Source organism: Mirounga leonina, unplaced genomic scaffold (genome assembly GCF_011800145.1).
Source record: "Mirounga leonina isolate KUSES-001 unplaced genomic scaffold, KU_Mleo_1.0 Mir_204, whole genome shotgun sequence".
Lineage (NCBI taxonomy): Eukaryota > Metazoa > Chordata > Mammalia > Carnivora > Phocidae > Mirounga > Mirounga leonina.
In genome coordinates, this window is record NW_023270513.1 from 191,015 (window position 1) to 216,686 (window position 25,672).

General features: G+C 37.1%; 1 protein-coding gene and 1 pseudogene across 1 annotated transcript in view; one reads left to right on the forward strand and one right to left on the reverse strand.

Annotated features, from left to right (window-relative positions):
• Positions 1–25,672, reverse strand: part of OPHN1 (oligophrenin 1) — a gene marked incomplete at its 3' end in the record, with an annotated part of 473,440 nt that overhangs the window by 180,754 nt on the left and 267,014 nt on the right. Inside the window, exon 6 of the mRNA XM_035028614.1 lies at positions 3,216–3,317. Within this exon, the coding sequence (XP_034884505.1) occupies positions 3,216–3,317 (102 nt within the window). The remainder of the gene's footprint in view (positions 1–3,215; positions 3,318–25,672) is intronic.
• LOC118025991 lies at positions 13,080–17,738 on the forward strand (annotated as a pseudogene).

Below are 25,672 nucleotides of genomic sequence, written 5' to 3' on the forward strand. Positions count from 1 at the left end.
AGTGACCCAGGGTCCCCCAGATTATTTTTAATTAAAGAAGTACAAAGGCTGCATCCTTGCTCTTTAGGAAAGTCACTGGGAACATCTACATAAAACACCAAACTTCTAGGACATTCCAGAAGCTTTCATTGTAAAATCCTCCAAAAGAATAAAGTTTGGACTATGTCCAGGGTTACAAATCCCCAGGTTTGGTAATTCTATAGAGGGACTTAAAGGACTCAGCATATAGTCATACTCATGGCTAGTATTTACTTTAGTGAAAGAATATAAAGCAAAATCTGCAAAGGGAAAAAATACATGGGATGAAGTCTAGAGAAAACTAAGTGAAAGCTTACAAGAGTTCTCCCTTAGAAGAGTCACACAGGACACAACTAATTCCTCCAGCAAGAAGTTATAACAACACATGTGAAATTTTGTCTACCATGGAACCTCTTGAGACTCAGTGCCCTAGGTTTTTATTGGGGGCTGTACAGAGGCACCCACTACGAAGCATATACCAAAATTCCAGACTCCCAGAAGAAAATAAGATGTTCAACATAAACCACATTGTTTGTACAGGCAATCTAGGCACAGAGAGTCACTCTTACCATTTAGGGAAAATTTTATATCTGTGTAAGGAACTGTTCACTAGCCAAGTTCCCAGATACAAGCCAAGAGCTAATCTTATAGTCAGATTTTTCTATTCATAGTAGACTCGGCCTATTATGTTAACTCTTTTCTGCTTAGGAACCTGACCCAGAATAGATGCAAAAGGAAGGAAACAAAAGAATGTAGAAGGAAAATGACAGAAGACCCCAGACTATTCCAGTTTATGGAAGAAAAGTAGTCCTTCACCTTTTCAATACTAAGTGTATTCACCACTGAGGTTCCTGACTCATCAATTTGAAACACCTCACATGAGGTAATGGATATTCACCAAAACACGTATCAGGAGATAAGCTTCAGTTTTGTAACAATCTGTGTAACCTTGGAGAAGATGATTTCTAAGAACTTTCCTAGCTCATGTCAAAGATCTTATTCATTTGAGTGTCTCGTTTTATACTTGAATCTAAAATATCTCCATCTTGTACTGGATCTATTATCCAACACAAGGATCTATCCATTAAAAAATTGTAATTTTTAAGGTTTTATTTATTTTAGAAAGAGAGAGAGAACCCATGTGACTGGGGGGATGGGCAGAGGGAGAGGAAGAGAGAGAATCTGAAGGATGCTCCTTGCCCAGTGCAGAGCTCAATCCCATGACCCTAAGATCATGATCTGAGCTGAAATCAAGAGTCTGATGCTTAACTGACGGAGCCACCCAGGTGCCCTGCCATTGAAAACAGTTTAAAATCAGTTAATTCCTTCTCTTCCTTCTCCAGTGCCACTCTTGTGATTAGACCCTCTCCCCTAGGTCATTGCAATAGTTCCCTAAACTGGTTTTCTTGCTTCCACTCTGTCTCAGGTCTAATTCATCTTACAACCTCAGACAGAGATTCTTCAAACAGAATTCCATTCATATAGCTAGTACTACCAAAAGTGCTCAATGATCCTCCCAGGCCCAAGAGAATTCAATACAAACTCTGAACCTATTACTCTATAATATGACCTCAACTTGCCTAATCCTATCTTGTCTTTCACTACTCTCCAATAGCAATGAAAATTCTGGTCAAATGTCCCCAAACGTACTCCATGTTTTCTATTCTTGGGACCATTCCCATCCACGTGAGAGGTCCATTTCTCCATTTCTGTCAAAGACGTTACCTTTTGTTAAATGGGCACCACTATGGTGCCAGGGCAAATCTCCACATCCAGATGTAAGGTTTTTATTCTCCAGACACCTTCCCACCCCTACAAGGACACCACATACACATTCATGTTACAGTATGTAAAAATTCTTATTTAAGTGTCATGTGTATTCTTATTTTAGCATTCCAATTATAAGCTGCCGAAGGACAGGAAGGATGTCTCATTGACTTTGTAGTCCTGTTGCACCCAGCATAGTGCCTGGCATGTGGTATGCACTCATGGAATAGTGGCTTATTTGAACTGAAGTCACTGAAAGTCCATTAAAAAAAAGGTAATGTTGGAATATCTTGGGAAAAATGTAGAAGATCTGCTCCTGATCTACCAAATACAACACTAGTTCAACTTTAACCTCATGTGGATTCTGGAATCAGAAACACAGAACTGAAAGGGACTCTGGAGATCACTAAGTGCCACTCTTCCTTTGGCAGAAAGGGAAAATGAGGCCAAGAAAAAAATATGTTCTCCAAAGTCACACCATGAAAGATAAGAAATAACAAGTGTTGTTGAGGATGTGAAGAAAAAGGAACCCTCATGTACTGTTGGTGGGAATGTAAACTTGGGCAGCTAATATGGAAAACAGTATGGAGGTTCCTCAAAAACTCCAAATTAGAATTACGATATGACCCAGTAATTCTACTACTGGGTATTTATACAAAGAAAATGAAAACACTAATTCAAAAAGATATATGCACTCCTATCTTTATTGCAGCATTTACAACAGCTAAGATATGGAAGCAACTTAAATATTCATCGACAGATGAATGGATAAGGAAGATGTAGATATTGGAATATTAGACAGGCATGAAAAATGATGAGCTCTTACCGTTTGTGATAATATGGATGGCCCTAGAAGGTATTATGCTAGGTGAAGTAAGTCAAACTGAGAAAGATTAATACCATATAATTTTACTAATATGTAGAATCTAAGAAGCAAAACAAATGAATAAACAAACAAAAAAAGTGGAATGAGACTATAAATACAGAGAAAAAAACTGATGGGGGTGGACAAAATATGTGAAAGAGAGTGAGAGATACAGACTTCTAGTTATGGGATGAGTAAGTCACAGGAATAAAAGGCACAGCATCAGGAATATAGTCAATAATATTTTAATAGTCTTGTATGGTGAAATTTTATTTTCTCAAACTTGCATTTTATTGCTTACATAAAGACGATTTATGTATTAAATTATTTATTCTAATGTCCAAAAAAAAAACAACAACAAAAATGTCACACAGTGAATTAGTGGAGGACCTGCTTTGAGAACTCAAGGCTCCTGAGTTCCAGGCAAAGATTTTAACTGTAAGTACTACTATTATAGTGGATCCCTGCTGAGGCAGTGCATGAAAAGAGCCTTGGAATAGGAAAATGCCAATGTTACCAAGACACAGCCGGCAAAGGAAGATGGGAACAGGCTTTTTGAACATACCTCTTGTAACTGAGATTCTTTCTTTTTGGAAGATAGATGTAAGTGCCGATCCAGCAAGGAATAAAATCTCTCACCATCCTTTTCAAATTTTTTTTTCCGCTCCTACATCAGGGAGAAAAAGCATACATTAAGATATCTATATAAATTTTTAATTCACTCTGCTCAGAATTAAGAATGAAGGATGCAGTGTCAGGATTCATCTATCAGGTTACCAATCTCTCTGGCCTCTGGGAAGAACACAGAAAGAATTTGCTTTAGCATGGGTCTCAGCAGTTTCAATTTCCTCAAAAATAACTCTGAATCATTCCGCCTACACAAACGGCAATTCCTATTAGTATACCTGAAGGCTCTGTGAGATGCTGCTCAGAAAATGACACTTAAAATGGGCCTGTACACTTGTTACTTTTTCTTCTTCCCAGTATTTTTCTTATTTTTTTCACATGCATTAACTACTTACTCATTTTTTTCAAAGGAGAAAGAAGGAACACAGTGGTGGATTCAATATATGCCTTTAAAAGTCATATACAGATTGAGGGAAAAGATGGTGGAGGAGTAGGGGACCCTATTCCAACCAGTCCTCAGAATTGAGCTGGATATCTACCAGACCACTCTGAACACCCATGAAATAAGCCTGAGATGTAAGAAGACAGATCTGGATCTCTACAAACAAAATATCGCTGGCATCTGGTTTGGAGGTAGGAAGCAGGAAACCGTGATTCCGCAGGCAAATATCAGAGGATAAACAGAAGGGGGAGGGAGTCGAGCCGTGGGGATCCTACACCACCGGTGAGGGACAGCCTCCCATGCTGAGGACTGAGCACCTTGCCTCCTCTTTTCTTTGTCTATTAATTGGTCTTCTAGATCACTAATTCGTTCTTCTGCCTCACTTACCCTAGCTGTTAGATTATCTAGATTGGATCGGATCTCACTGATTGCATTTTTAAGTTCTGCCAATTCAGCTTTCATTTCTGCCCTTAGAGACTCTATGTTGCCATTAATCGATTTCTCCATTCTAGCTATTGTCTTCACAACTGCTAGCCTGAATTCCATCTCCGACATCTTGGTTATATCTAAATCCATTTGTAAATCTGTGACATAAGTCATAGTCTCTGAGTCTTTCCTATTTTGGGGGTTCCTCCTTCTAGTCATTCTGTTGAGGGGTGGTTGAGGGAATGTATAGAGTCCAAATTATTGAGCACAACCCAAGCAAGATGCACCTGTTTTCTTGGGACCTTAGGGTTGCTGGCCTCTTGTTTTCCCTGCCTGTCTTCTGGGAGAGGGGCCTGCCACACTGTTACTCAGGCAACCCTGTTTGGGCAGAGTTGCCCTGCCCCCCTGTGGTGGGGCACGTGCTCAGTGGGAACCGGTTTTGGGGCTTTTGTTCTCTGGCGCCTTTCTCTGGCGACTTTCCGCGTCTCTTCGGAGAGTCAGAGCAGAAGAGACCATTTCCAACCCTCTGCCTCAGAGCAGAGATCGCAGTCTCTTTTTTAGTGAGCTCTCCAGGCCACAGTTTCTCCGTTTCTGTCTGTGCTGCTATAAACTGCAGCGTCCTAGGTTGTGTGCCTCTCCACAGCACTCCCAGTCCTGCCTCCAGGTCAGGGCATGTCTCTGCCCTTTGTGCTTCTAAAACTGCCAGCCACTCCCAGTTTGCACGTGCGACCCCACCGCTTTGGTTTCCATACAGAGGGCTGACCTAAAGTCCTTTCCCCGCCCATACCGGTTTGCGAGTCTGTGCCACGTCCCCAGCGTGAGAGGTTATCGCTCACCGGTGGTGTAGGATCCCCATGGCCAGTGTCCTTCCAGCTGCTGTTTATACTCTGATATCTGTCTGTGAAATCATGGCTCCCCACTTCGAACCTCAAAACCAACCACCTGCAATCTTTTGTTTGTAGAGATCCAGATCTATCTTCTTACATCTCAGTCTGATTTCGTGGGTGCTCAGAGTGGTCTGGTAAATATCCAGCTCAATTCCGGGGACCAGTGGAATAGGGTCCCCTACTCCTCCGCCATCTTTTCCAAATCCCCTGAATACCCAACTTTTATATCAACAGGGATGAGACTGGAGAAGATTATGCTAAGTGAAATAAGTCAAGCAGATAAGGTTTCACTTATTTGTGGAACTAAGGAATAGCATGGATGACATTAGGAGAAGGAAGGGAAAAATGAAGGGGGGAGGACTGGAGGGGGAGACGAACCATGAGACTCTGGACTCTGAGAAACAAACTGAGGGTTTTAGAGGGGAAGGAGGTGGGGGGATATGTTAGCCTGGTGATGGGTATTAAGAAGGGCATATACTGCATGGATCACTGGGTGTTATATGAAAACAATGAAGTGTGGATCTCTACATTAGAAACTAATGATGTATTGTATGATGACTAATATAACATAATAAAATAAAATTTAAAAAATAAAAGTCATATACAATGCATTTAGACAGACTAATACTAAGTAAAACTTTTCCAAGGCAATAGGAACCTTGGACTGCCTTTATAAATGATGAGTTCTTTGATACTATTTAAGCATTTTACAACTGCCCTATTAAAAGATGATGTTACAAATGAGGAAACAATCCTGGAAAGTGTAGCCACAAAGCAAGAGACAAAAAGCTTTATGGAGGATGGAGGACTCAGCCGTCACTCTCCTTAAGTATGAAATTTAATTAAGTTCTCTGCCTCAGCACAACTGGAAGTCACACAGCTCCAAAGGAGCATTAACAATGCTCATTTGTCACACACTAATGCTAACACTTTGCAATCCTCTCAACACCATGCTGGGAAATTCATGTAAAAGGCCTGTGTTGTGTCATAGTAAATCCAAATTCACTGAGCACCTACAGAGTGCCATTTACTAGAAGAGGCACAGCAAAAGACACACAGGCAAAAAGAAAAAAAAAAACACCTCACAAATGATTTATTTCTAGAGGCAATCTGTTCCTGGGCAGGAAGCCAAGACAGAGCTCAGTGACCTCTGACCTGGAAGGAAAGTGTTTTTTACCAAAGATAAAGAAGTAGAGAGGAGGGCACTTGGGTGGCTCAGTTGGTTAAGCGACTGCCTTCAGCTCAGGTCATGATCCCAGGGTCCTGGGATCGAGCCCCACATCAGGCTCCCTGCTCAGTTGAGAGCCTGCTTCTCCCTCTCCCTGCTGCTCTGCCTACTTGGGCTCTTTCTCTATCACTCTGTCAAATAAATAAATAAAAAATCTTAAAAAAAAAAAAAGAAGTAGAGACGAAACTAACATTAACTGAGGCCCACATCAGGTCAGGCAGTGAAGTAGGTACTTATAATCCATTATTTCATTTAGTCTTCACAACCCTGAGAAGTAGATATTGTAAAGAAACTTAAGGTTCAAAAAAGTGAACTATCTTGTCCAAGGTCACACAATATATAGAACTATTTGATTTCTTCCATATAGTCAAATAGAGCCCAGATGATCATGAGAGGAATTACACTCAGGAGGCCTGTAAATAACCAGGAAAACTTGTGAATAAAACTCAAGTAGGTCTCTAGCCCTAGCCCAAACTCATACCAAATCACATGAGATAGAAATTTTCACACAAAACATAGGTAAGACACACCGTTCTTCCAGCTAGTGAATCTATTTAAAGTAGCAATTCTTTGAAGAAAGCATTAGGGCCAGAAAATGTCAGTGAATTCTCTAAGAACAGATAAAGTTCTGTTGGTCAATTCCTCCTCCAATTCAATTTTTAAAATAAAAACTATGAAATGTAATTCACATATAAAATTCATCCTTTAAAGTGAACAATTCAAGGTTTTTAGTGTATTTACAAAACTGTGCAACCATCACTGCTGTCTAATTCCAGAATATTTCCATCACCTAAGAAAAACCCTATACCTATTAGTAGTCATCCCCCCCCTTCTCCTAATACTCCCCTCAAGAAGCCAAAATTTAATTTTTGTCTCTGTGGATTTGTATACTCTAGAGGTTTCATATAATTCTAGTCATATAATATGTGACCATTTGTGCCTGTCTTGTTACACTTAACATGTTTTCAAGATTAATTCATGTTGTAGCATGTATCAGTACTTCATTCCTTTATGGCTGAATAATATCTGATATACAACATTTTCTTTATAAATTCACGTTGATGGACATTTGGGTTATTTCCATTTCCTCAGCAATTAGGAATAATGCTGCTGTGAACATTCATGTACAAGATTTTCTGTGGCCATGTTTTCAATTCATTTGGGCATATATATACAAGCAGTGGAACTGCTGAGTGATAGGACAACTCTATGTTTAACTATCTAAGGAACTGCCAAACTGTTTTCCAAAGCAGGTGTATCATTTTACATTGTCAACAGCAATGAATGAGAGTTCCAATTTCTGAACATCCTTACCAACCCTTATGTGTCTTTTTGGTTACAAATAACCTAGTGGGTGTTAACTTGCATTCACTGTAGTTTGACTTGCATTTCCTAAATGACTAAGGATGTCTTATCATGTGTTTATTGAACCTTTGTGTATACATGTATATACACACATATATATATTCTTCAATGAAATATTTATTAAATTATTTTGTCCATTTGTAAATTTTTTTTTATCTTTATATTTTCAAGTTACAAGAATTTGTTATATAACTCTGAATACTAGCTGTGGTGTATTTTCTCCCATTCTCTGGGTTGTTGTGGCACTTTATTGGTAGTGTCCTTTGAAGCATGAACATTTTTAATTTTGTGAGGTCCAATAAGCCTATTTTCTTCAATTTCTTGTGTTTGTGGTATCATATCTCAGAAAATGTTGCCTGATCAAAGGTCATGAAGATTTATAGCTATGTTTTCTTCCAATAACTTTATATTGTTTGGTTTTAATTTTTGAATGCAGTGTGATATAGGGCTCCAACTTCATTCTTTTGCATATGGATAACCAGTAATCTCAGAACCATTTGTTCTAAAGATTATTCTTTGCTTAATGAATTGTTTTGGCATTCTCAGAAAATATCAATCAGCCATAAATGTATAGGTTTATTTCCGGACTCTCAGTTCTATTCTATTAATTTATATGTCTATCTTCATGTCACAACCACACTGTCTTGATTACTATAGCTTTGTAGTAAGTTCTGAAATTAAAGACTGTGACTCTTTTTTTTTTCATTATTTCTTTTTCTATTCTGGTCTTCTGTGTGGATTTTGGGTCACCTTATCAATCTGTGAAAAATGGCCAGCTGAAATTTTGGTACAGATGACACTGAATCTGTAGATCAATTCTGTGACTATACTATCTTAACAATATGAAGTCTGATTCATGAACACAAGATGTGTTTCTATTTATCCTTCTATTGATTTAGGTCTTAGTTAATTTATTCCATTAATGTTTTGTACTTTTCAATGTATAAGTCTTGCAATTTTTTTGTTAATTTATACCTCAGTACTTTAATATTTTGATGCTATAGCAAATGGGAATTTCTTAATTTAATTTTCAGATAACTTATTAATAGTGTATAGAAATACAATTTATTTTTGTATATTGATTTTGTATCCTGCAACCTTGATGAACCCCTTTACTAATTCCAATAGCGTGTGTGTGTGTGTGTGTGTGTGTTTGTACCTTAGGATTCTATATTTAAGATGAAGTAATCAGCAAATACAGATAGTTTTACTTCTTCCTTTCCAATCGTGGCTAATTATCCTGGCTAGAACCCCCAGCATAATGTTAAATAGAAGTGCCAAGAATGGACATCCTTGATTTCTTGAGATTAGAGGGAAGGGTTATAGTCTTTCACTATTATGTATGTGATGTTAGTAATGGGTTTTTTATATTTCTCAATTATCAGGTTGAGAAAGTTCCCTTCCATTCCTAGTTTATAAAGTATTTTTATCATGGTAGGGTGTTGGATTTTGTCAAAAGCCTTCTTTGTGCTGAGATGTTCATATACTTTTGTCATATAATCTATTAATATAGTATACAGTATTGATTGATTTTTTGGATGTTAAACCAACCATGCATTCCAGGGACAAATCTCACTTGGTTATGGTATATACTTATTTTTATATGCTGCTGGATTTGGTTTGCTTGTATTTTGATGAGAACCTTTACATCTGTAGAGTAGTACACTCTTATCCACAGTTTTGCTTTCCACAGTTTCAGTTACTAAGGTGCACCAAAGTCTACAAGAAGATCCTCTTTCTGATGTAATATCAGAAGGTCAATAGTAGCCTAAAGATATGTCACAATGCTTATGTCATTCATGTCACTTCATCTGACCACACAGGAATTTTATCATTTCACATTATCACAAGAAGGATAAGTAGAGTACAAAAAGATATTTTGAGAGAAAGAGAAACCACATTGTTATAACTTTTATTATAGTATACTGTTATAATTGTTCTTTTTTATTTTTAGCTATTGTTGTTAATCTCTTACTGTACCTAATTTATAAATATTATCATATGTATATATGTATAGGAAAAATATATATATACACATACATACACACACATACAGCTTGGTACTAAAAATTATATATATATATAATATATATATTGGCTTGGTACTATCCATGGTTTCAGGCATCCACTGGGGGGGGGTCTTAGAATGTATTCCTCATAGATAAGGGGGAACTACTCTATTCATGAGCCATAGTAGCCTGTAGTTTTGTTTTCTTGTTATGCCTTTGGTTTTGCTATCAGGGTAATATCTGCCTTATAGAATGAGTTGAGAGGTATTTTCTCCTCTTCTACTTTTTGAAGAGTTTGTAAAAGATAAGTGTTAATTCTTTAAACATTAGGTAGAAATCCCAGTGGGTCCAGTTGGTCCCGGGCTTTCCTTTTCTTTTTTTTTTTAATTTTATTTTATTATGTTATGTTAATCACCATACATTACATCATTAGTTTTTGATGTAGTGTTCCATGACTCATTGTTTGCGTATAACACCCAGTGTCCCATTCAATATGTGCCCTCTTTAATACCCATCACCAGGCTAACCCATCCCCCCAACCCCTCACCTCTAGAACCCTCAGTTTGTTTCTCAGAGTCCATAGTCTCTCATGGTTCGTCTCCCCCTCCAATTTACCCCCATTCATTTTTCCCTTCCTGCTATCTTCTTTTTTTTTTTTTAACATATAATGTATTACTTGTTTCAAAGGTACAGGTCTGTGATTCAACAGTCTTACACAATTCACAGCACTAACCATAGCACAAATCTTCCCCAATGTCTATCACCCAGCCACCCCATCCCTCCCACTCCCCACCACGCCAGCAACCTTCAGTTTGTTTCCTGAGATTAAGAATTCCTCATATCAGCGAGATCATATAATACATGTCTTTCTCTGATTGACTTATTTCGCTTAGCATAATACCCTCTAGTTGCATCCACTTCATTGCAAATGGCAAGCAACAGCCAAACTATGGAAAGAGCCAAGATGTCCATCAACAGATGGATAAAGATGTGGTATATATATACAGTGGAATATTATGCAGCCATCAAAAACAACAACAACAACTAAATCTTGGTCCCGGGCTTTTCTTTCTATAAGTCTATTAAGATTTTCTATTTCTTCTGGAATTCACTTACATTTAATTCCACTAATGTCAACAATCAGTGACATCAGCCTACTTCTTCTGGGACATTCCAATATTGGTTAAAAAGAACTTTCATATCAGGGACAATTTGACTACAAAGCCAAATGTAGCAGGGGCTCTGATCAAGAGTCACTCACTGTCCATCCTCAAGTTAAATGGCTGCATTAAGACAGTTGTTAGACTGATGAGGAAGGAAAGGAACTCCTATACATTGAGAATATACCTTTGCCAAGCAGGATGTGAGGTTCTTTATTGTATACCAACTACCAACTCTGAATGCCAGGTTTAACTTTTACAAATTTTCTTATTTAATAGAAATTTATACAGAATCAGAGACTGAATAGAGAAAACAGACCCAGGAAATTTGATTGCAGCGTTACACTCATAATGCCCAAGTGACCACATCAGAAGCATTCATGTTTAAGACTTTTATTAAAGTTTTTTTAATTCAAATTATCATCTAGTTCCATGCAGTAGGTTAAGACAAGCAGCTATACCCAGTCACCTTTCTCCTATTTCCTCTTCTCTAGAAATAACCTCTTTTGTCTCTAAGCCAATTATTCTAGTATTTACTTCCATATTTCTAATATCTCAAAATAAATTTAAATTGCTATTATGAATTTTTAAATTTTGTGCATTATCTATTAACTTTCAAATAAAGATGAGGCTTTAACTCTTTCTTCTCCCTATCTCATTACCACTACCATCTCCTTTGTCTCCAACCCAAAACCATTTCCTGATACTCCCAATATACTTTTAATGCAATTTTTCTTTGACTTATAGTCAGTAATTACATTTTTATGACAATCTATATATTACTTATAGGGCGCCTGGGTGGCTCAGTTGGTTAAGCGACTGCCTTCGGCTCAGGTCATGATCCTGGAGTCCCGGGATCGAGTCCCGCGTTGGGCTCCCTGCTCAGCGGGGAGTCTGCTTCTCCCTCTGACCCTCCCCCCTCTCATGTGCTCTCTCTCTTTCTCTCTCTCAAATAAATAAATAAAATCTTTAAAAATAAATAAATAAATAAATAAATATTACTTATAGCTTACATATATATTATTAATGTTACCTTCCTGCACAATTAGATAACGATCAAATCATCCTAAATACCCTAGAAATTGACTTAAACACAGGAGAATAAACTCCACACACACAAAAAAAAAATACAGAAGAGGCCACATGAAAGAAAGTCGGAAGAATGGAGATGTGCTTTGGAAGAGAAAGAGATCATGCCTGCTGCAGTCACAGACAAGGGTGTGAGACACACTAGCATACAGGTGAGCTCACAGGGAAAATGAATCCCTATAGCAACTGACTTGGAAAACAAGAGGGGCCAAATTTCTTGAGTTCTTACTATCAGCAAGTTTAAAATCTGGAGTTTTAAAGGTAAGCAGGCTTGGCTGGGATAGAGCCTGGAAGGCTTTGCACTGCTCTTGGAGAGAAGGCAGACAAACAATCTGGGGACAAACAGAATGGAAGGAGCAATCTGAAGACCCTGGGGCACACACTGGGGAGGTTATTCACTCATCTCAGAGCATGTCCCAGAGAGATAGCATTCAAGGAGAAACACCTCTGGAAACAAAGGACCTGGCCAGTGACATTTCCATCCTCCTACACCTCTGCATAAGCAAAGGGCCACATGCAGGAACCAGTGCAGCACTGACCCTCCCTACCTCACATGCTTACACCAGGTCTTCTATCTCCCATGCTCTGGTGAAACCACCCTTCCCAGTCATGTCTGACTCAGTTCTAGTGTGGTGGGACTCTCCCCGAGAAGAGTGGCCCAAATCTCGGCTCATACCATGTCTCCCAACACGAGAGTTTTGCAGAGACTCAGTTCTGGAAGCGGGCGTGATAGGTATCATTTCACAATCAGACCAGAGCACATCTTGTTAAAATGCACCACATTCAGGCCAGGGACTAAACACTGCCCACAACAGGCAAAGAAAACCCTGGCAGACGACTGACTTAAAGGATAAAGTAGATAGGACAAAACAGCAGAACACATGCAGCACACATTGGAAACACTACTGAAAGTGCCAGGCCCTGGGGAACAGGGGACACTACATGGCAGGACACCACAAGACCTCTTCTTCATAAGGCCATTAACCTCAAAAACAGAAGATGTATATGACTTTCCTAACACAGAGAAACAGGCACAGAGACACAGACAAAATGAGAAGAGAGAAATTTATCCCAAATGAAAGAACAGGACAAGGCCATGGCCAGAGATCTAAGTGAAAGAGATATAAATAACATGCCTGATAGATAATTTAAAGATCATAAGGATAATCATAGTACTTGAGAAAAGAGAGGAAGACATGAGTGAGACCCTTAAAACATGGATGAGAAATAACATAGGAGAGATAAATGACTCAATAAATGAAATGAGAAACATGCTTGATAGAATGAACAGCGGGCTGGAAGAAGCTGAGGAAGGAATTAATGACCTAGAAGACAGAGTAATGGAAAGTAAGCTAAACAAAAGAGGAAAAGAAGAATTATATAAAATGAGAAGAGACTTAAGGAACTCAGTGCCTCCATCGAATATAATAACATTTGTATCACAGGGGTCCCAGAAGAAGATGACTTAGAAAGGGGGGCAGAATATTTATTTGAAGAAATAACAGTTGAAAACTTCCCTAAACTGGGGAAGGAAACAGATATCCAGATCTAGGAGGCACAGAGAACTTTCATCAAAATCAACAAAAACAGATTCATAGCAAGAAATATTGTAATTAAATTGGCAAAGTATAGTGATAAACAACAAATTTTAAAAGCAGCAAGACCAAAGAAGACAGTAAGTTACAAGGAAAACCCCATAAGGCTATAAGCTGATTTTTTAGCAGAAACTTTCAAAGTCAGAAGGGAGTGGCATGATATATTCAAAGTGTTGAATGGAAAAAATCTGAAGCCAAGAATACTGTATCAGGCAAGGCTATCATTCAGAACAGAAGGAGAGATAAAGAGTTTTCCAGATGAACAAAAACTGAAGGAGTTCATGATTACTAAACCAGGCCTGCAAAAAATATTAACAGGACTCTTTGGAGTGGAAAGGAGAGGCCCAAACTGACAGTATAAAGGTAGGAAACACAAAAGCAGTAAAAATGAATTTCTGTAAAAAATCAGTCAAGGAAATCACAAAATAAAAGTATGTAAAATATGACAACACATACCTAAAACGTGGGGAGGAGTAAAGAATGGGTTCATGGGTGCCTGAGTGGTTCAAATAAGTGTCCAGCTCTTGGTTTCGAATCAGGTCATGATCTCAGGGTTGCAAACCCCACATCAGGCCCCATGCTCAGTATGGAGTCTGCTTGGAATTCCATGCCTCTCCATCTCCATCTCCCTTCCTTGCTCCCTCTCTCTCTCAAATAAATAAATAAAATCTTTGAAGAAAAAAAGAATGGGTTCAAACTTAAACAACCATCAACATAATATAGACTGCTATATGCAGAAGAGGTTATATACAAATCTAATGTTAACCATATATCAAAATCCACTAACAAATATGCAAGGAGTAAAAAGAAAGAAATCCAAATATATCACCAAAGAAAATCAGGAAACCTTAAATGAAAGACAAGAAAAGATTAGAGAAAATCTTCAGAAATAAGCAAAAAACAATGAAATGACAATAAATGCATATCTATCAATAATTACTTTGAATGTGAATGGACTAAACGCTCAAACAAAAGGCACAAGGTGACAGAATGAATAAAAAAAATAGACCCATCTATATGCTGCCAATCAAGAGACTCATTTTAGACCTAGACACCAGCAGAGTGAAGTGAGGGGATGGAGAAATATCTATCATGCAAATGGATGTCAAAAGAAAGCCAGAGCAGCAATATTATATTGGACAAAATAGACTTTTAAAACAAAGAGTATAGCAAGAAATGAAGGACACTATATAGTCATAAATGGGAAAACTCAACAAGAAGATATAATAATTGTAAATATTTATACATCTAACATGGGAGCACCCCAATACATAAAACAGTTAATAACAAACATAAAGGAACTAATTGATAATAATACAATAAAGGTAGGTGATGGGAAATACGGAATGCACTTGTCATGATGAGCACTGGGTGATGTATGGAATTGTTAAATCACTATATTATACATGTGAAATTAATATTACATGGTATGTTAACTAACTGGAATTTAAATAAAAACTTAAAAAAAATAAACTCATTGACAACTCAAAAACATAAAGGAAGAATTATGTAATTTTACAATAGGTGAAGACATCAATACCCACTTTCAATAATGGATAAAATGTGTAGACAGAAGATCAATAAGGAAATACAAAATAAACAACACCATAAGCTATTGATACCTAACAGACATATATTAAATATCCTACCTAACAAGAGCAGGAAACACATTCTTCTCAACTATACATAGAATATTTTCTAGGATAGACAATATATTAGGCCAAAAACCAAGTCTTAATACATTTTGAAAATTTGACATTACTTAAGTATGTTTTCCAACCACAACAAAATAAAGCTCAAACTCAATCACAGAAGGGAAAACTGGAAAATTCATGAATATGTGGAAATTAAATAAAACTCTCTTAAACAATCAAAGGGATAAAGAAGAAATCACGAGAGAAATTAGAAAATACTTAAAGATAAATAAAAAGAAAATGCAACATACTGAAACTTATGAGATGTAGCCAAGGCAATGTTCGGAGGAAGATTTATAGATGTGAATGCTTATATTAAAAAAGAATAAAGAGGTAAAACAAATAACCTTCATATACACCTTGAGGAATTAGAACAAGAAAAGCAAACTAAATCTAAAGCCATCAGAATGTAGAAAATAAAGATTAGAGCAAAGGTAAATGAAACAGAATAGAAAAACAATAGAATCAACAAAACCAAAAGTTGGTTCTTCAAAAAGATTTTAAAAATTGACAAGTTTTTAGCTAAACTAACAAAAAAGAGGAGAGGGAGTCAAAATCAGAAATGAAAGTGAGAACATTACTATCAACCTTCCAGAAATAAAAAAAGGATTATAAGAGAATACTACAGAAAATTGTATGTCAACAAATTGAGCAACCTAGCTGAAATGGAGAAATTCTGAAAGTACTCAAAATTACTTAAACTGGCTCAAGGAGAAATAGAAATTTTAAACACACCTTTAAAAAGTACAAAAGATTGAATCAGTAATCAAAAACCTCCCAACAAAGAAAATTCCAGGAACAGATGACTTCACTAGTGAATTTTACTTCATTCTGTGAGGCCAGCATTACTCTGATACCAAAGACAGATAAAAACATCACAAGAAAATAGCTTTCCATGCTACCCAGAGAGGTGTCCATATGGCAGTTTGTGTTTCTGTCATAACTTAAAGGGAAACTTTCACAACTCCAGAGCCCTTGATGTCCTGCAAATGAAGAAAGAGGATGTACTCAAATTCCTTGCAGCAGGAACCCACTTAGGTGGCACCAACCTTGATTTCCAAATGGGTCAGTATATCTACTAGATGAAAAGAGACAGCATCTACATCATAGATCTGAAGAGAACCTGGGAAAAGCTTCTGCTGGGAACTTGTGCCATTGTTGCCATTGAAAACCCAGCTGAATTTACAGCTATGATTTTCTTTTACTGATTTTTTGCTGATTTTGACTATATCCTTAAGAATGATGGAGTATGTGGGCACCTGGGTGGCTCAGTCGTTAAGCGTCTGCCTTCGGCTCAGGTCATGATCCCAGCGTCCTGGGATCGAGTCCCACATCGGGCTCCCTGCTCAGCGGGAAGCCTGCTTCTCCCTTTCCCACTCCCCCTGCTTGTGTTCCTGCTCCTGCTATCTCTCTGTCAAATAAATAAAATCTTTAAAAAAAAAAAAGAATGATAGAGTATGTTATATTCTCGTAATTTTTCTCCTGGTCTCTAATTATAGATTTGTATTCTTCTTTGATTGAAAAATTATTTAGGATAGCATTGTTCAATTTCCAAAGGGTAGTTTTTCTGATTATAACTCATATTGTTAATTTCTCATTTTATTACAAAATAAACAGAATATATTGTACATTTCTGCTTTTCATATACATTATGAGTAACAGGATGGAGTTAGCAAACATCTTAATGGCATGTGGAAGAAATAACACATTCCTCATTTATAATGTATTGTTAGTTAGAAACTGCTGTAAGAGAACTTACAAGATTTTTAATGATCTAAATTAAACTGCTAAATAGGTTAAAAAAAAAAAAAACCCCAGCTGATGTCAGTGTCATATAATCCAGGAATACTGGCCAGTGAGCTGTGCTGAAGTTTGCTGCTGCTACTAGAGCCACTCCTATTGCTGGCCACTTCATTCCTGGAACCTTCACTAACCAGAACCAGGCAGCCTTCTGGGAGCCAAGATTTCTGGTGGTTACTGATCACAGGGCTGACCACCAGCCTCTCACTGAGGCATCTTATGTTAACCTGCTTACCATTGCTCAGTATAACACACACTCTTCTCTGCACTATGAGGACATTACCATCCCTTGCAGCAATAAGGGAACTCACTCAATGGGCGTGATGTGGTGGATACTGGCCCAGGAAGTTCTGTGCATGCATAGCATCATTTCCTGTAAGTACCCATGGGAGGTCATGCCTGATCTCTACTTCTACAGAGATCCTGAAAAGACTGAAAAAGAAGAGCAGGTTGCTGCTGAAAAGGCTGTGAACCAGGAGGAATTTCAGGGTGAATGGATGGCTCCAGCTCCTGAGTTCACTGCTACTCAACTTGAAGTCACAGACTGGTCTGAAGGCATGCAAGTGCCCTCTGTGCCTATTCAGCAGTTTCCTACTAAGGATTGAAGTGCTCAGCTTGCAACCAAACACTGGTCTGTAGCTCCCACTGCTCAGGCCACTGAATGCATAGGAACAACCACTGAGTGATCTTAAGCCGCTCTTCCACAAAGACACACAAAATGAAAATAAGGTTGATAGAAAATAAAGTTTCGGGAACCTGGGTGTCTCAGTTGGTGAAGCAACTGCCTTCGGCTCAGGTCATAATCCCAGAGTCCTGGGATCGAGTACCACATCGGATTCCTTGCTCAGCGGGGAGCCTGCTTCTCCCTCTGCCTGCAGCTCCCCCTCCTTGTGCTCTCTCTCTCACTCTCTCTCTCTCTCAAGTAAATAAATAAAATCTTTAAAAAAGAAGAGAAAGTTTCTAAAAAAAAAAAGCAAAAACAAAAAGGCAAACAAAATCGTAAGAAAATAAAATTATAAACCAACATAAGTTATGAATACAGATGTAAAAATCTTCAACAATATACTAACAGAATCTAAGAAAATATTAAAAGGATTGTAGACTATGACCAAGTGGGTTTTTTCCCCAGTAATGAAAAGGTGCTCATAAGAAAATCAATGTAGCAGTCTCTATAAAGATGGTGGAGCAGGAAGATCTTGAGCTCATCTCCTCTCATAGACACACCAAAACTACAACCACATAGAGAACAACTATCTAAGAATGACATAATGACTAGAAGAACAGCTCTTTCACAACTACAGATAAGAAGAAAAAGCCACATTAAAACACACAGAAGGAGTAGAGATGAGGTCTAGTTAGGACCCACACCCCAGCATGGCAAACCATAATCAGGAGGGATATCACAAATGCAGAGTTCCTCCCTAAGCATCAAGGGTTTTAAGTCCCACCTTGATCACCCCAGCCCTGAGGACCTACACCAGGAAGACAATAACGCCTGGCTTTGAATACCAGTGGTGCTTAGCTCTGGGAGCTTAGAAAATCAGTGAGGTTTAACACTGGAAGAGCCAGAGGGCTATATGAAATGAAGACTCTGCTCTTACAGGGCTCTCACACAAACACACTTGCTTGGACATGAAGCACAGAGGTAGCAATTTGAAAAGTGCCTGGTCATACATGAAGGAGATTTACTGTCTAATTTTAGGATGTGTGCTGGAGGGGCAGGGATCTGTAGGAACTTTTTCCAGGAACAAAACTGTGGGCAGATGTCTCTTTTTTTTTTTTTTTTTAAACTTTCTTTCTACCTACCTGGCCCAGCACTGGAGGGTGCCATTCCTGAAAGTCTCCATTTATTTTGTTAGCATCATTTGCCCTGCCCCAACATTCCCCTGTGAACCCACCACACTCCACCTGCCTGCCCTGGCAGATGTACCTCCAAAGCTGCTCCTGCTATACCACACCCTGTGGGAAAGCTTGGCTGGAACTAGCAACTCCTGCAAAGTGGCTCCTGACCCACCAAACCAGGCAGGAGGTCACAACTGAAACTGGGGTCCCCTCAAAGTGCCTCTCATGCTGCCAAACACAGCAGGTGGACTTGGTCATGAACAATATTCTCCCAAAGAAGCTCCTGGCCTACCATACCAGGTAAGGGGCCACCACCTAGAACCACAACATCCGAAAACATTCCCATCACTGAGGGGTATCAACCCCACCCACCAGCATGCCTGCAACAGTCATGGCCAGGCCATGCAGCCAGCTGTGGTGGAGGGCTAACCCCACCCAAAACTATGACCTCAGCAACCACAGCCAGGCCTCTTAGCTAGCCTCATTGGAATCCAGCCCCACCTACCAGCGCAATCACAGCCATAGCAGGTATTGCAGCCAGCCAGTTTGGGGGCCAGTCCTGCCCACCAGCACACCCACACTAATCATAGCCCAGTACAAGAGAAGAGTGTATGGAGCCCACAAAGGGAACACCTCTGGAGTGCCTGGTTCTTGTGACGGGGGGAGATTGCACTTCTGTGATGTTCAGGACACATTGTAAATATGCATACTCCTTCAAGACTGGGAGATACAGTTGATCTACCTAATTCATAGAAACAAAGAGAGTCAGGCAAAATGAGAAGACAGAATAATATGTTCCAAACAAAAGAACAAGACAAAAGCTCAGAAAAAAACTAAATGAAACAGAGATTATTAATCAACCTGCTAAAGAGGTCAAAATAATGGTCATAAAGATGTGAAGGGAACTCAGGAGAAGAATGGATAAATACAGTGAGAACTTCAACAAAGAGGCAGAAGTTATATAAGAAAAAAAATCAGAGCTGAAGAGTACAATAATTGAAATGAAAATATATATATACTAGAGGGAATCGATACCAGGTTAGATGATGCAGAAGAATAGATCAGCAATCTGGAAGACAGGTTAGTAGAAGTCACCCAAATGGAATAGTAAAAATAAAAAAAGAATTTTAAAAAATGAGAATAGCTTAAGGGACCTCTGAGACAACACTAAGTATACTGACATTCACATTTGGGGGTCCAAGAAGCAGAATAGAGAAAAAAGGGGGAAGAACATATATTAGAAGAAATGTTCTTGAAAACTTACCTATATGTGGAAGGAAACAGACATCCAGGTCCACGAACATGGAGAGCCCCAAACAAGATGAAGCCACAGAGGTCCACATCAAGACACATTACAATTAAAATGTCAAAACTGAAAGAGAACCTTAAAAGCAGCAAAAGTAACTAGTTATGTATAAGGGAATCCCCATAAAACTATCAGCTAATTTGTCAGCATTAAACCTTGCAGGCTAGAGAGAGTGGAATGATCATCAATTCAAAGTGGAGAAAGGAAAAAACCTAAAACCAAGAATATTCTACCCAGCAAGACTGTCATTTTAAATTAAAGGAAAAATAGTTTCCTAGAAAAACAAAAGTTAAAGAACTTCAGCAACATTAAACTAGCCTTAGAAGAAATGTTAAAAAGACTTCTTGAAGTGCAAAAAAAAGGCTATTGCTAGAAGAAAATTATGAAAGAAAAAAATATCCCACTTTTAAAAGCAAACATATAGGTAATGACAACCATTTATAAGCTAGTATGAAGGTCAAAAGACATAAGTAGCAAAACCAACTATCTCTGCAATAATTAGTTTATAGATACACAAAATAAAGATTTAAAATATGGTTAGAAAAACACAGTCTCAGTGGGGGAGGGAGTAAAACTGTGGTGCTTTTAGAACGCATTCAAACTTAAGCGACCATCAACATCAAATGGACTGTTGTATACATAGATTGTTATATATAAACATCATGGTAGCCAAAACCCCAAGACCTATAATACACACACACACACACACACACACACAAGAGAAAGGAATACAAACACAGCACTAAAAAAATCATTTAATCACAAAGGAAGAGAGCAAGAGAAGAAAGGATCAAGGAAGAACTACAAAAACAACCAGAAAATAATGAACAAAATGGCAGTAAGTACATACATATTAATAATTATTTTAAATAAAAATTGACTAAATGTTCCAACCAAAAGACACAGGGTGGCTGAATGGATAAAAAAGCAAGATCCATTTATATGCTACCTACAAGAGATTCACTTCAGATATAAAGACACACACAGACTGAAAGTGAAGGGATGAAAAAAGATCTTCCATGCAAATGCATACAAAAAGAAAGCTGGTGTAGCTATCTATACTCATATCAGAGAAAACATACTTTAAAACAACGACTGGAATTTAAAAAAAGAAGGGCACTACATAGTGATAAAGGGGTCAATTCAGCAAGAAGATATAACATTTATAAATAGACATGCACACAAAAAGGGGCAGTAAATATATAAGGAAAATATTAACAGACCTAAAGGGAGAAACTGACAGCAATACATTAATAAAGGGGGATTTTAATATCCCACTTAAATCAATGTATAGACCATCCAGATAAAAAATCAATAAGGAAATCTTGGTATTAAATAACACATTAGACCAAATGGACCAATACATGTATAGAGAACATTCCATGCAAAAATAACAGTATACACATTCTTTTCAAGTTCACATGGAACATTCTCCAGGATAGATCACGTTAGGCCACAAAATAAGTCTCAATAAATTTAAAAAGACTGAAATCATATCAAGCAACTTTTGTAGCCACAATGGTATGATAATAGAAATCAATTACAAGGGAAAAACTGGAAAAAACAAAAACACATGAAGGATACACAACACGATACTAGACAATTGGTCAAGGAAGAAATCAAAGAGGAAATCAAAAAATGCCTTGTGAGACAAATGAAAATGATAACGCAGCATTACAAAATCTATGGGATGCTGCAAAACATCCCAAGAGGGAAGTTTATAGTGAAACAGGCCTACCTCAAGAAATAAGAAAAATCTCAAATAAATAACCTCACCTTGCACCCAAAGTAACTAAAAAAAAGAAAAGCAACTGAAGCCCAAAGTTAGTGGAAGGAAGGAAATAATAAAGCACAGAGTGAAAATAAATAAAATAGAAATTAAAAACACTATAAAGAAGACCAATGGAACTAAAAGCTGGTTCATTAAAAAGATAAATGAAACTTATAAACCTTTAGCCAGAATCATCAAGGAAAACAGAAAGAGGGCTCCAATAAATAAAATTCAAAATGAAAGAAGTTGAAGCAGACATCATAGAAATACAAAAAAAAAATAGACTATTAGGAAAAATCATATGCCAACAAATTGGACAACCTATAAAAAAATGAATAAATTCCTAGAAATATACATCTTCCAAGAATGACTCAGGAAAAAATAGAAAATCTGAAAAGACTGATTACTAGTAGTAAAACTGAATCAGTTATCAAAAAACTCCCAACAAACAAAAGTCAAGAACTAGATGCCTTCACAGATGAATTTTACCATTTAATTAAGAGTAAATACCTATTCTTCTCAAATTAAAAAAAAAATTGAAAAGTCAAGAATGCTTTCAAGATTATTCTATGAGGCCAACATTACCTTGATAACAAAACCAGAGAGAGATGAAAAAAAATTTAGAAGTCCATATCCCTGATGAACATAGATGCAAATAATCCTGAACAAAATATTAGCAAGCTGAATTAAATAACACATTAAAATCATCATATACTATGATCAAGTGGGATTTATTTCTGGGATGCAAGGGTGGTTCAATATCTGCAAACCAATCAACATGATATAAAACATTAACAAAATGAAAGCTAAATATCATGTGATCTCAACAGATGCAGAAGAAGCATTCAATAAAATTCAACATCTATTTAAAATTTAAAACTTTTAACAAAGTGGCTATAGAGGGAACATATCTCAACATAATAAAGGTCATACATTACAAAGTCACAGCTAACACTGTATGCAATGGTGAAAAGCTGAAAACTTTTCCTGTATGATCAGGAGCAAGACAAGGATGTTCATTCTCATCACTTTTATAAAACATAGTACTGTAAGTCCTAGCCACAGCAATTAGACAAGAAAAAGAAGTAAACGGCATCAAGATTGAAAAGAAGTAAAACTCACTATTTGCAGATGATATGATACTATATATAGAAAACCCTAAGGACTCTACAAAAAATCTATTAGAAGTAATAAGTGAATTAGGTAAAGTTGCAAGATACAAAATTAATATACAGAAATCTGTTGTACTTCTATGTATTAATAATGAATTAGCAGGAAACAATCCCATTTACAATTAAATTAAAAAAAAAAAAAACCTAGGAACAAATTTAACCAAAGAGTTGAAAGACTTATACTCTGAAAACTATAATGCATTGATGAAAGATATACTGTGCTCATGGATTAGATAAATTAATATTGTTAAAATGTCCCTACTACCCAAGGCAATCTATACATATAATGCAATCCCTATCAAAATACTAACATTTTTCACAGAACTAGAACAAATAATCTTAAAACTCATATGAAACCACACAAGTTCCTGAATAGCAAAAGCAATCTTGAAAAAGAAGAACAAAACTGGAGATATCACAATCCCACATTTCAAGATATACAAAGCTACAGTAATCAAAACAGTGTGGTACTGGCACAAAAACAGTCATATAGATCCATGAAACAGAATAGAGAGCCCAGGGCACCTGACTGGTTCAGTTGGTTAAGCATCTGCCTTTGGCTCAGGTCATGATCCTAGGGTCCTGAGATCAAGTCCTGCATAGGGCTCCCTGCTCAGCAGGGAGTCTGTTTCTTCCTCTCCCTCTGCCCCTCCCCCCTGCTCCTGCTAGCTCTGTCTCTCTCTCTCTCTCTCTCTCTCTCAAATAAATAAATAAATAAAATCTTTTAAAAAAAAAAGAATAGAGAGCCCAAAAATAAACTCACATTTATATGGTCAGTTAATCTATGGCAAAATAGACAAAAATTTACAATGAGGAAAAGACTGTCTCTTCATTAGATGGTGTTGAGGAAACTGTAAGGTTACTGCAGAAAAATAAAACTGGACAACTTTCTTACACCATATACAAAAATAAACTCAAAATGGATTAAATACCTAAATATGATAAAGAAAACATAGATAGTAAGCTCTTGGATATCAGTCTTAGTGATATATTTTTTTGGATCTGCCTCCTCAGGCAAGGGTAATGAAAGCAAAAATAAACTATTGGGACTATAACAAACTAAAAAGCTTTCACACAGTAAAGGAACTGTCTACAAAACAAAAAGCAACCAACTGCGTTGGAGAAGAAATTTATAAATTATATATCTGATAAACTATGTATCTTATATAAAGGGTTAATACCCAAAATAAAGAACTCATACAATTCAACCTAAAAAAAAAAAAAAAAAAAAAACACAATAATCTGATTAAAAATGGAAAGAGGGCTTGAACAGACATTTTTCCAAAGAAGACACACAGATGTCCAAAAGACACATGAAAAGATGCTCAACATCACTCATTATCAGGGAAATACAAATCAAAACCACAATGAGGTATCACTTCACACCAGTCAGAATGGCTATTAATCAAAAAGAGAAGAAATAACAACTGTTGGCAAGGATGTAGAGGAAAAGGAACCCTTGTGCACAGTTGTTGGGAACGTAAAAGGGTGCAGCCATTGTGGAAAACATTACAGAGTTTCCTCAAAAAATCAAAAATAGAACTGTATTATGATACAGCAACTCTACTTCCAAAGTATTTATCCAAAAAAAAAAAATTAAAACATAAAAAGATACATGCACCCCTATCTTCATTGTAGCATTATTTACAACAGCCAAGATATAGAAGCAACCCAAGCGTCCATTGGTAAATGAATGGATAACAAAGAGGTTTTACACACACACAACACACACAACACACACACACACGCACACACACACACAGGAATATTACTCAGCCATAAAAAGAATTAAATATTAGCATTTGTGACATGACATACCTAGATGGTATTACGTTAAGTAAAATAAGTCAGAGAAAGACAAATACTGTGTGATTTCACTTATATGTAGAATCTAAAAAACAAAACAAACAGAAACAAAACAAAACAGAAAAAGACTCATAAACATAGAGAACTGATGGTTGCCATAGGGGAAGTGTTGGGAGAATGGACAAAATAGGTGAAGGAGATTAAGTACAAACCTCCACTTATAAAGTAAATAAATCACAAGCATGTAAAGTACACTATAGACAATATAGACAATGATACTGTAAATAATACTGTATGGTGACAGATGGTAAGTAGACTTATCATGATGATCATTTCATAATGTATATAAATGTCAAATCACTATGTTGTACAACTGAAATTAATATATGTCAATTATACTTCAATAAAAATAGAAAATCAATCTAATACACCATATTAATAGAATGAAAAAAACACATGATCGTTTGAATTGATGCAAAAAAGTCATCTGACAAAATTCAAAAACCTTTGATAATAAAAACACCCAGAAATTTAGGAATGGAAGGGAACTTCCTCAACATAATAAAGGGCATTTATTAAAACTGCACAGGTAGCATCATATTAAATATCAAAAGGCTGAAAGCTTTCCCCCTAAGGTCAAGAAACAAGATAAGAACTCCTTCTTTCACAACTGCTATTCAACATTGTACTGGAAGTTCTAAGCAGGGCAATGAGGCAAGAAAGAAAAAGAAAGAAAGAGAGAGAGAGGAAAGAAAGAAGAAAGAAAGAAAGAAAGAAAGAAAGAAAGAAAGAAAGAAAGAAAG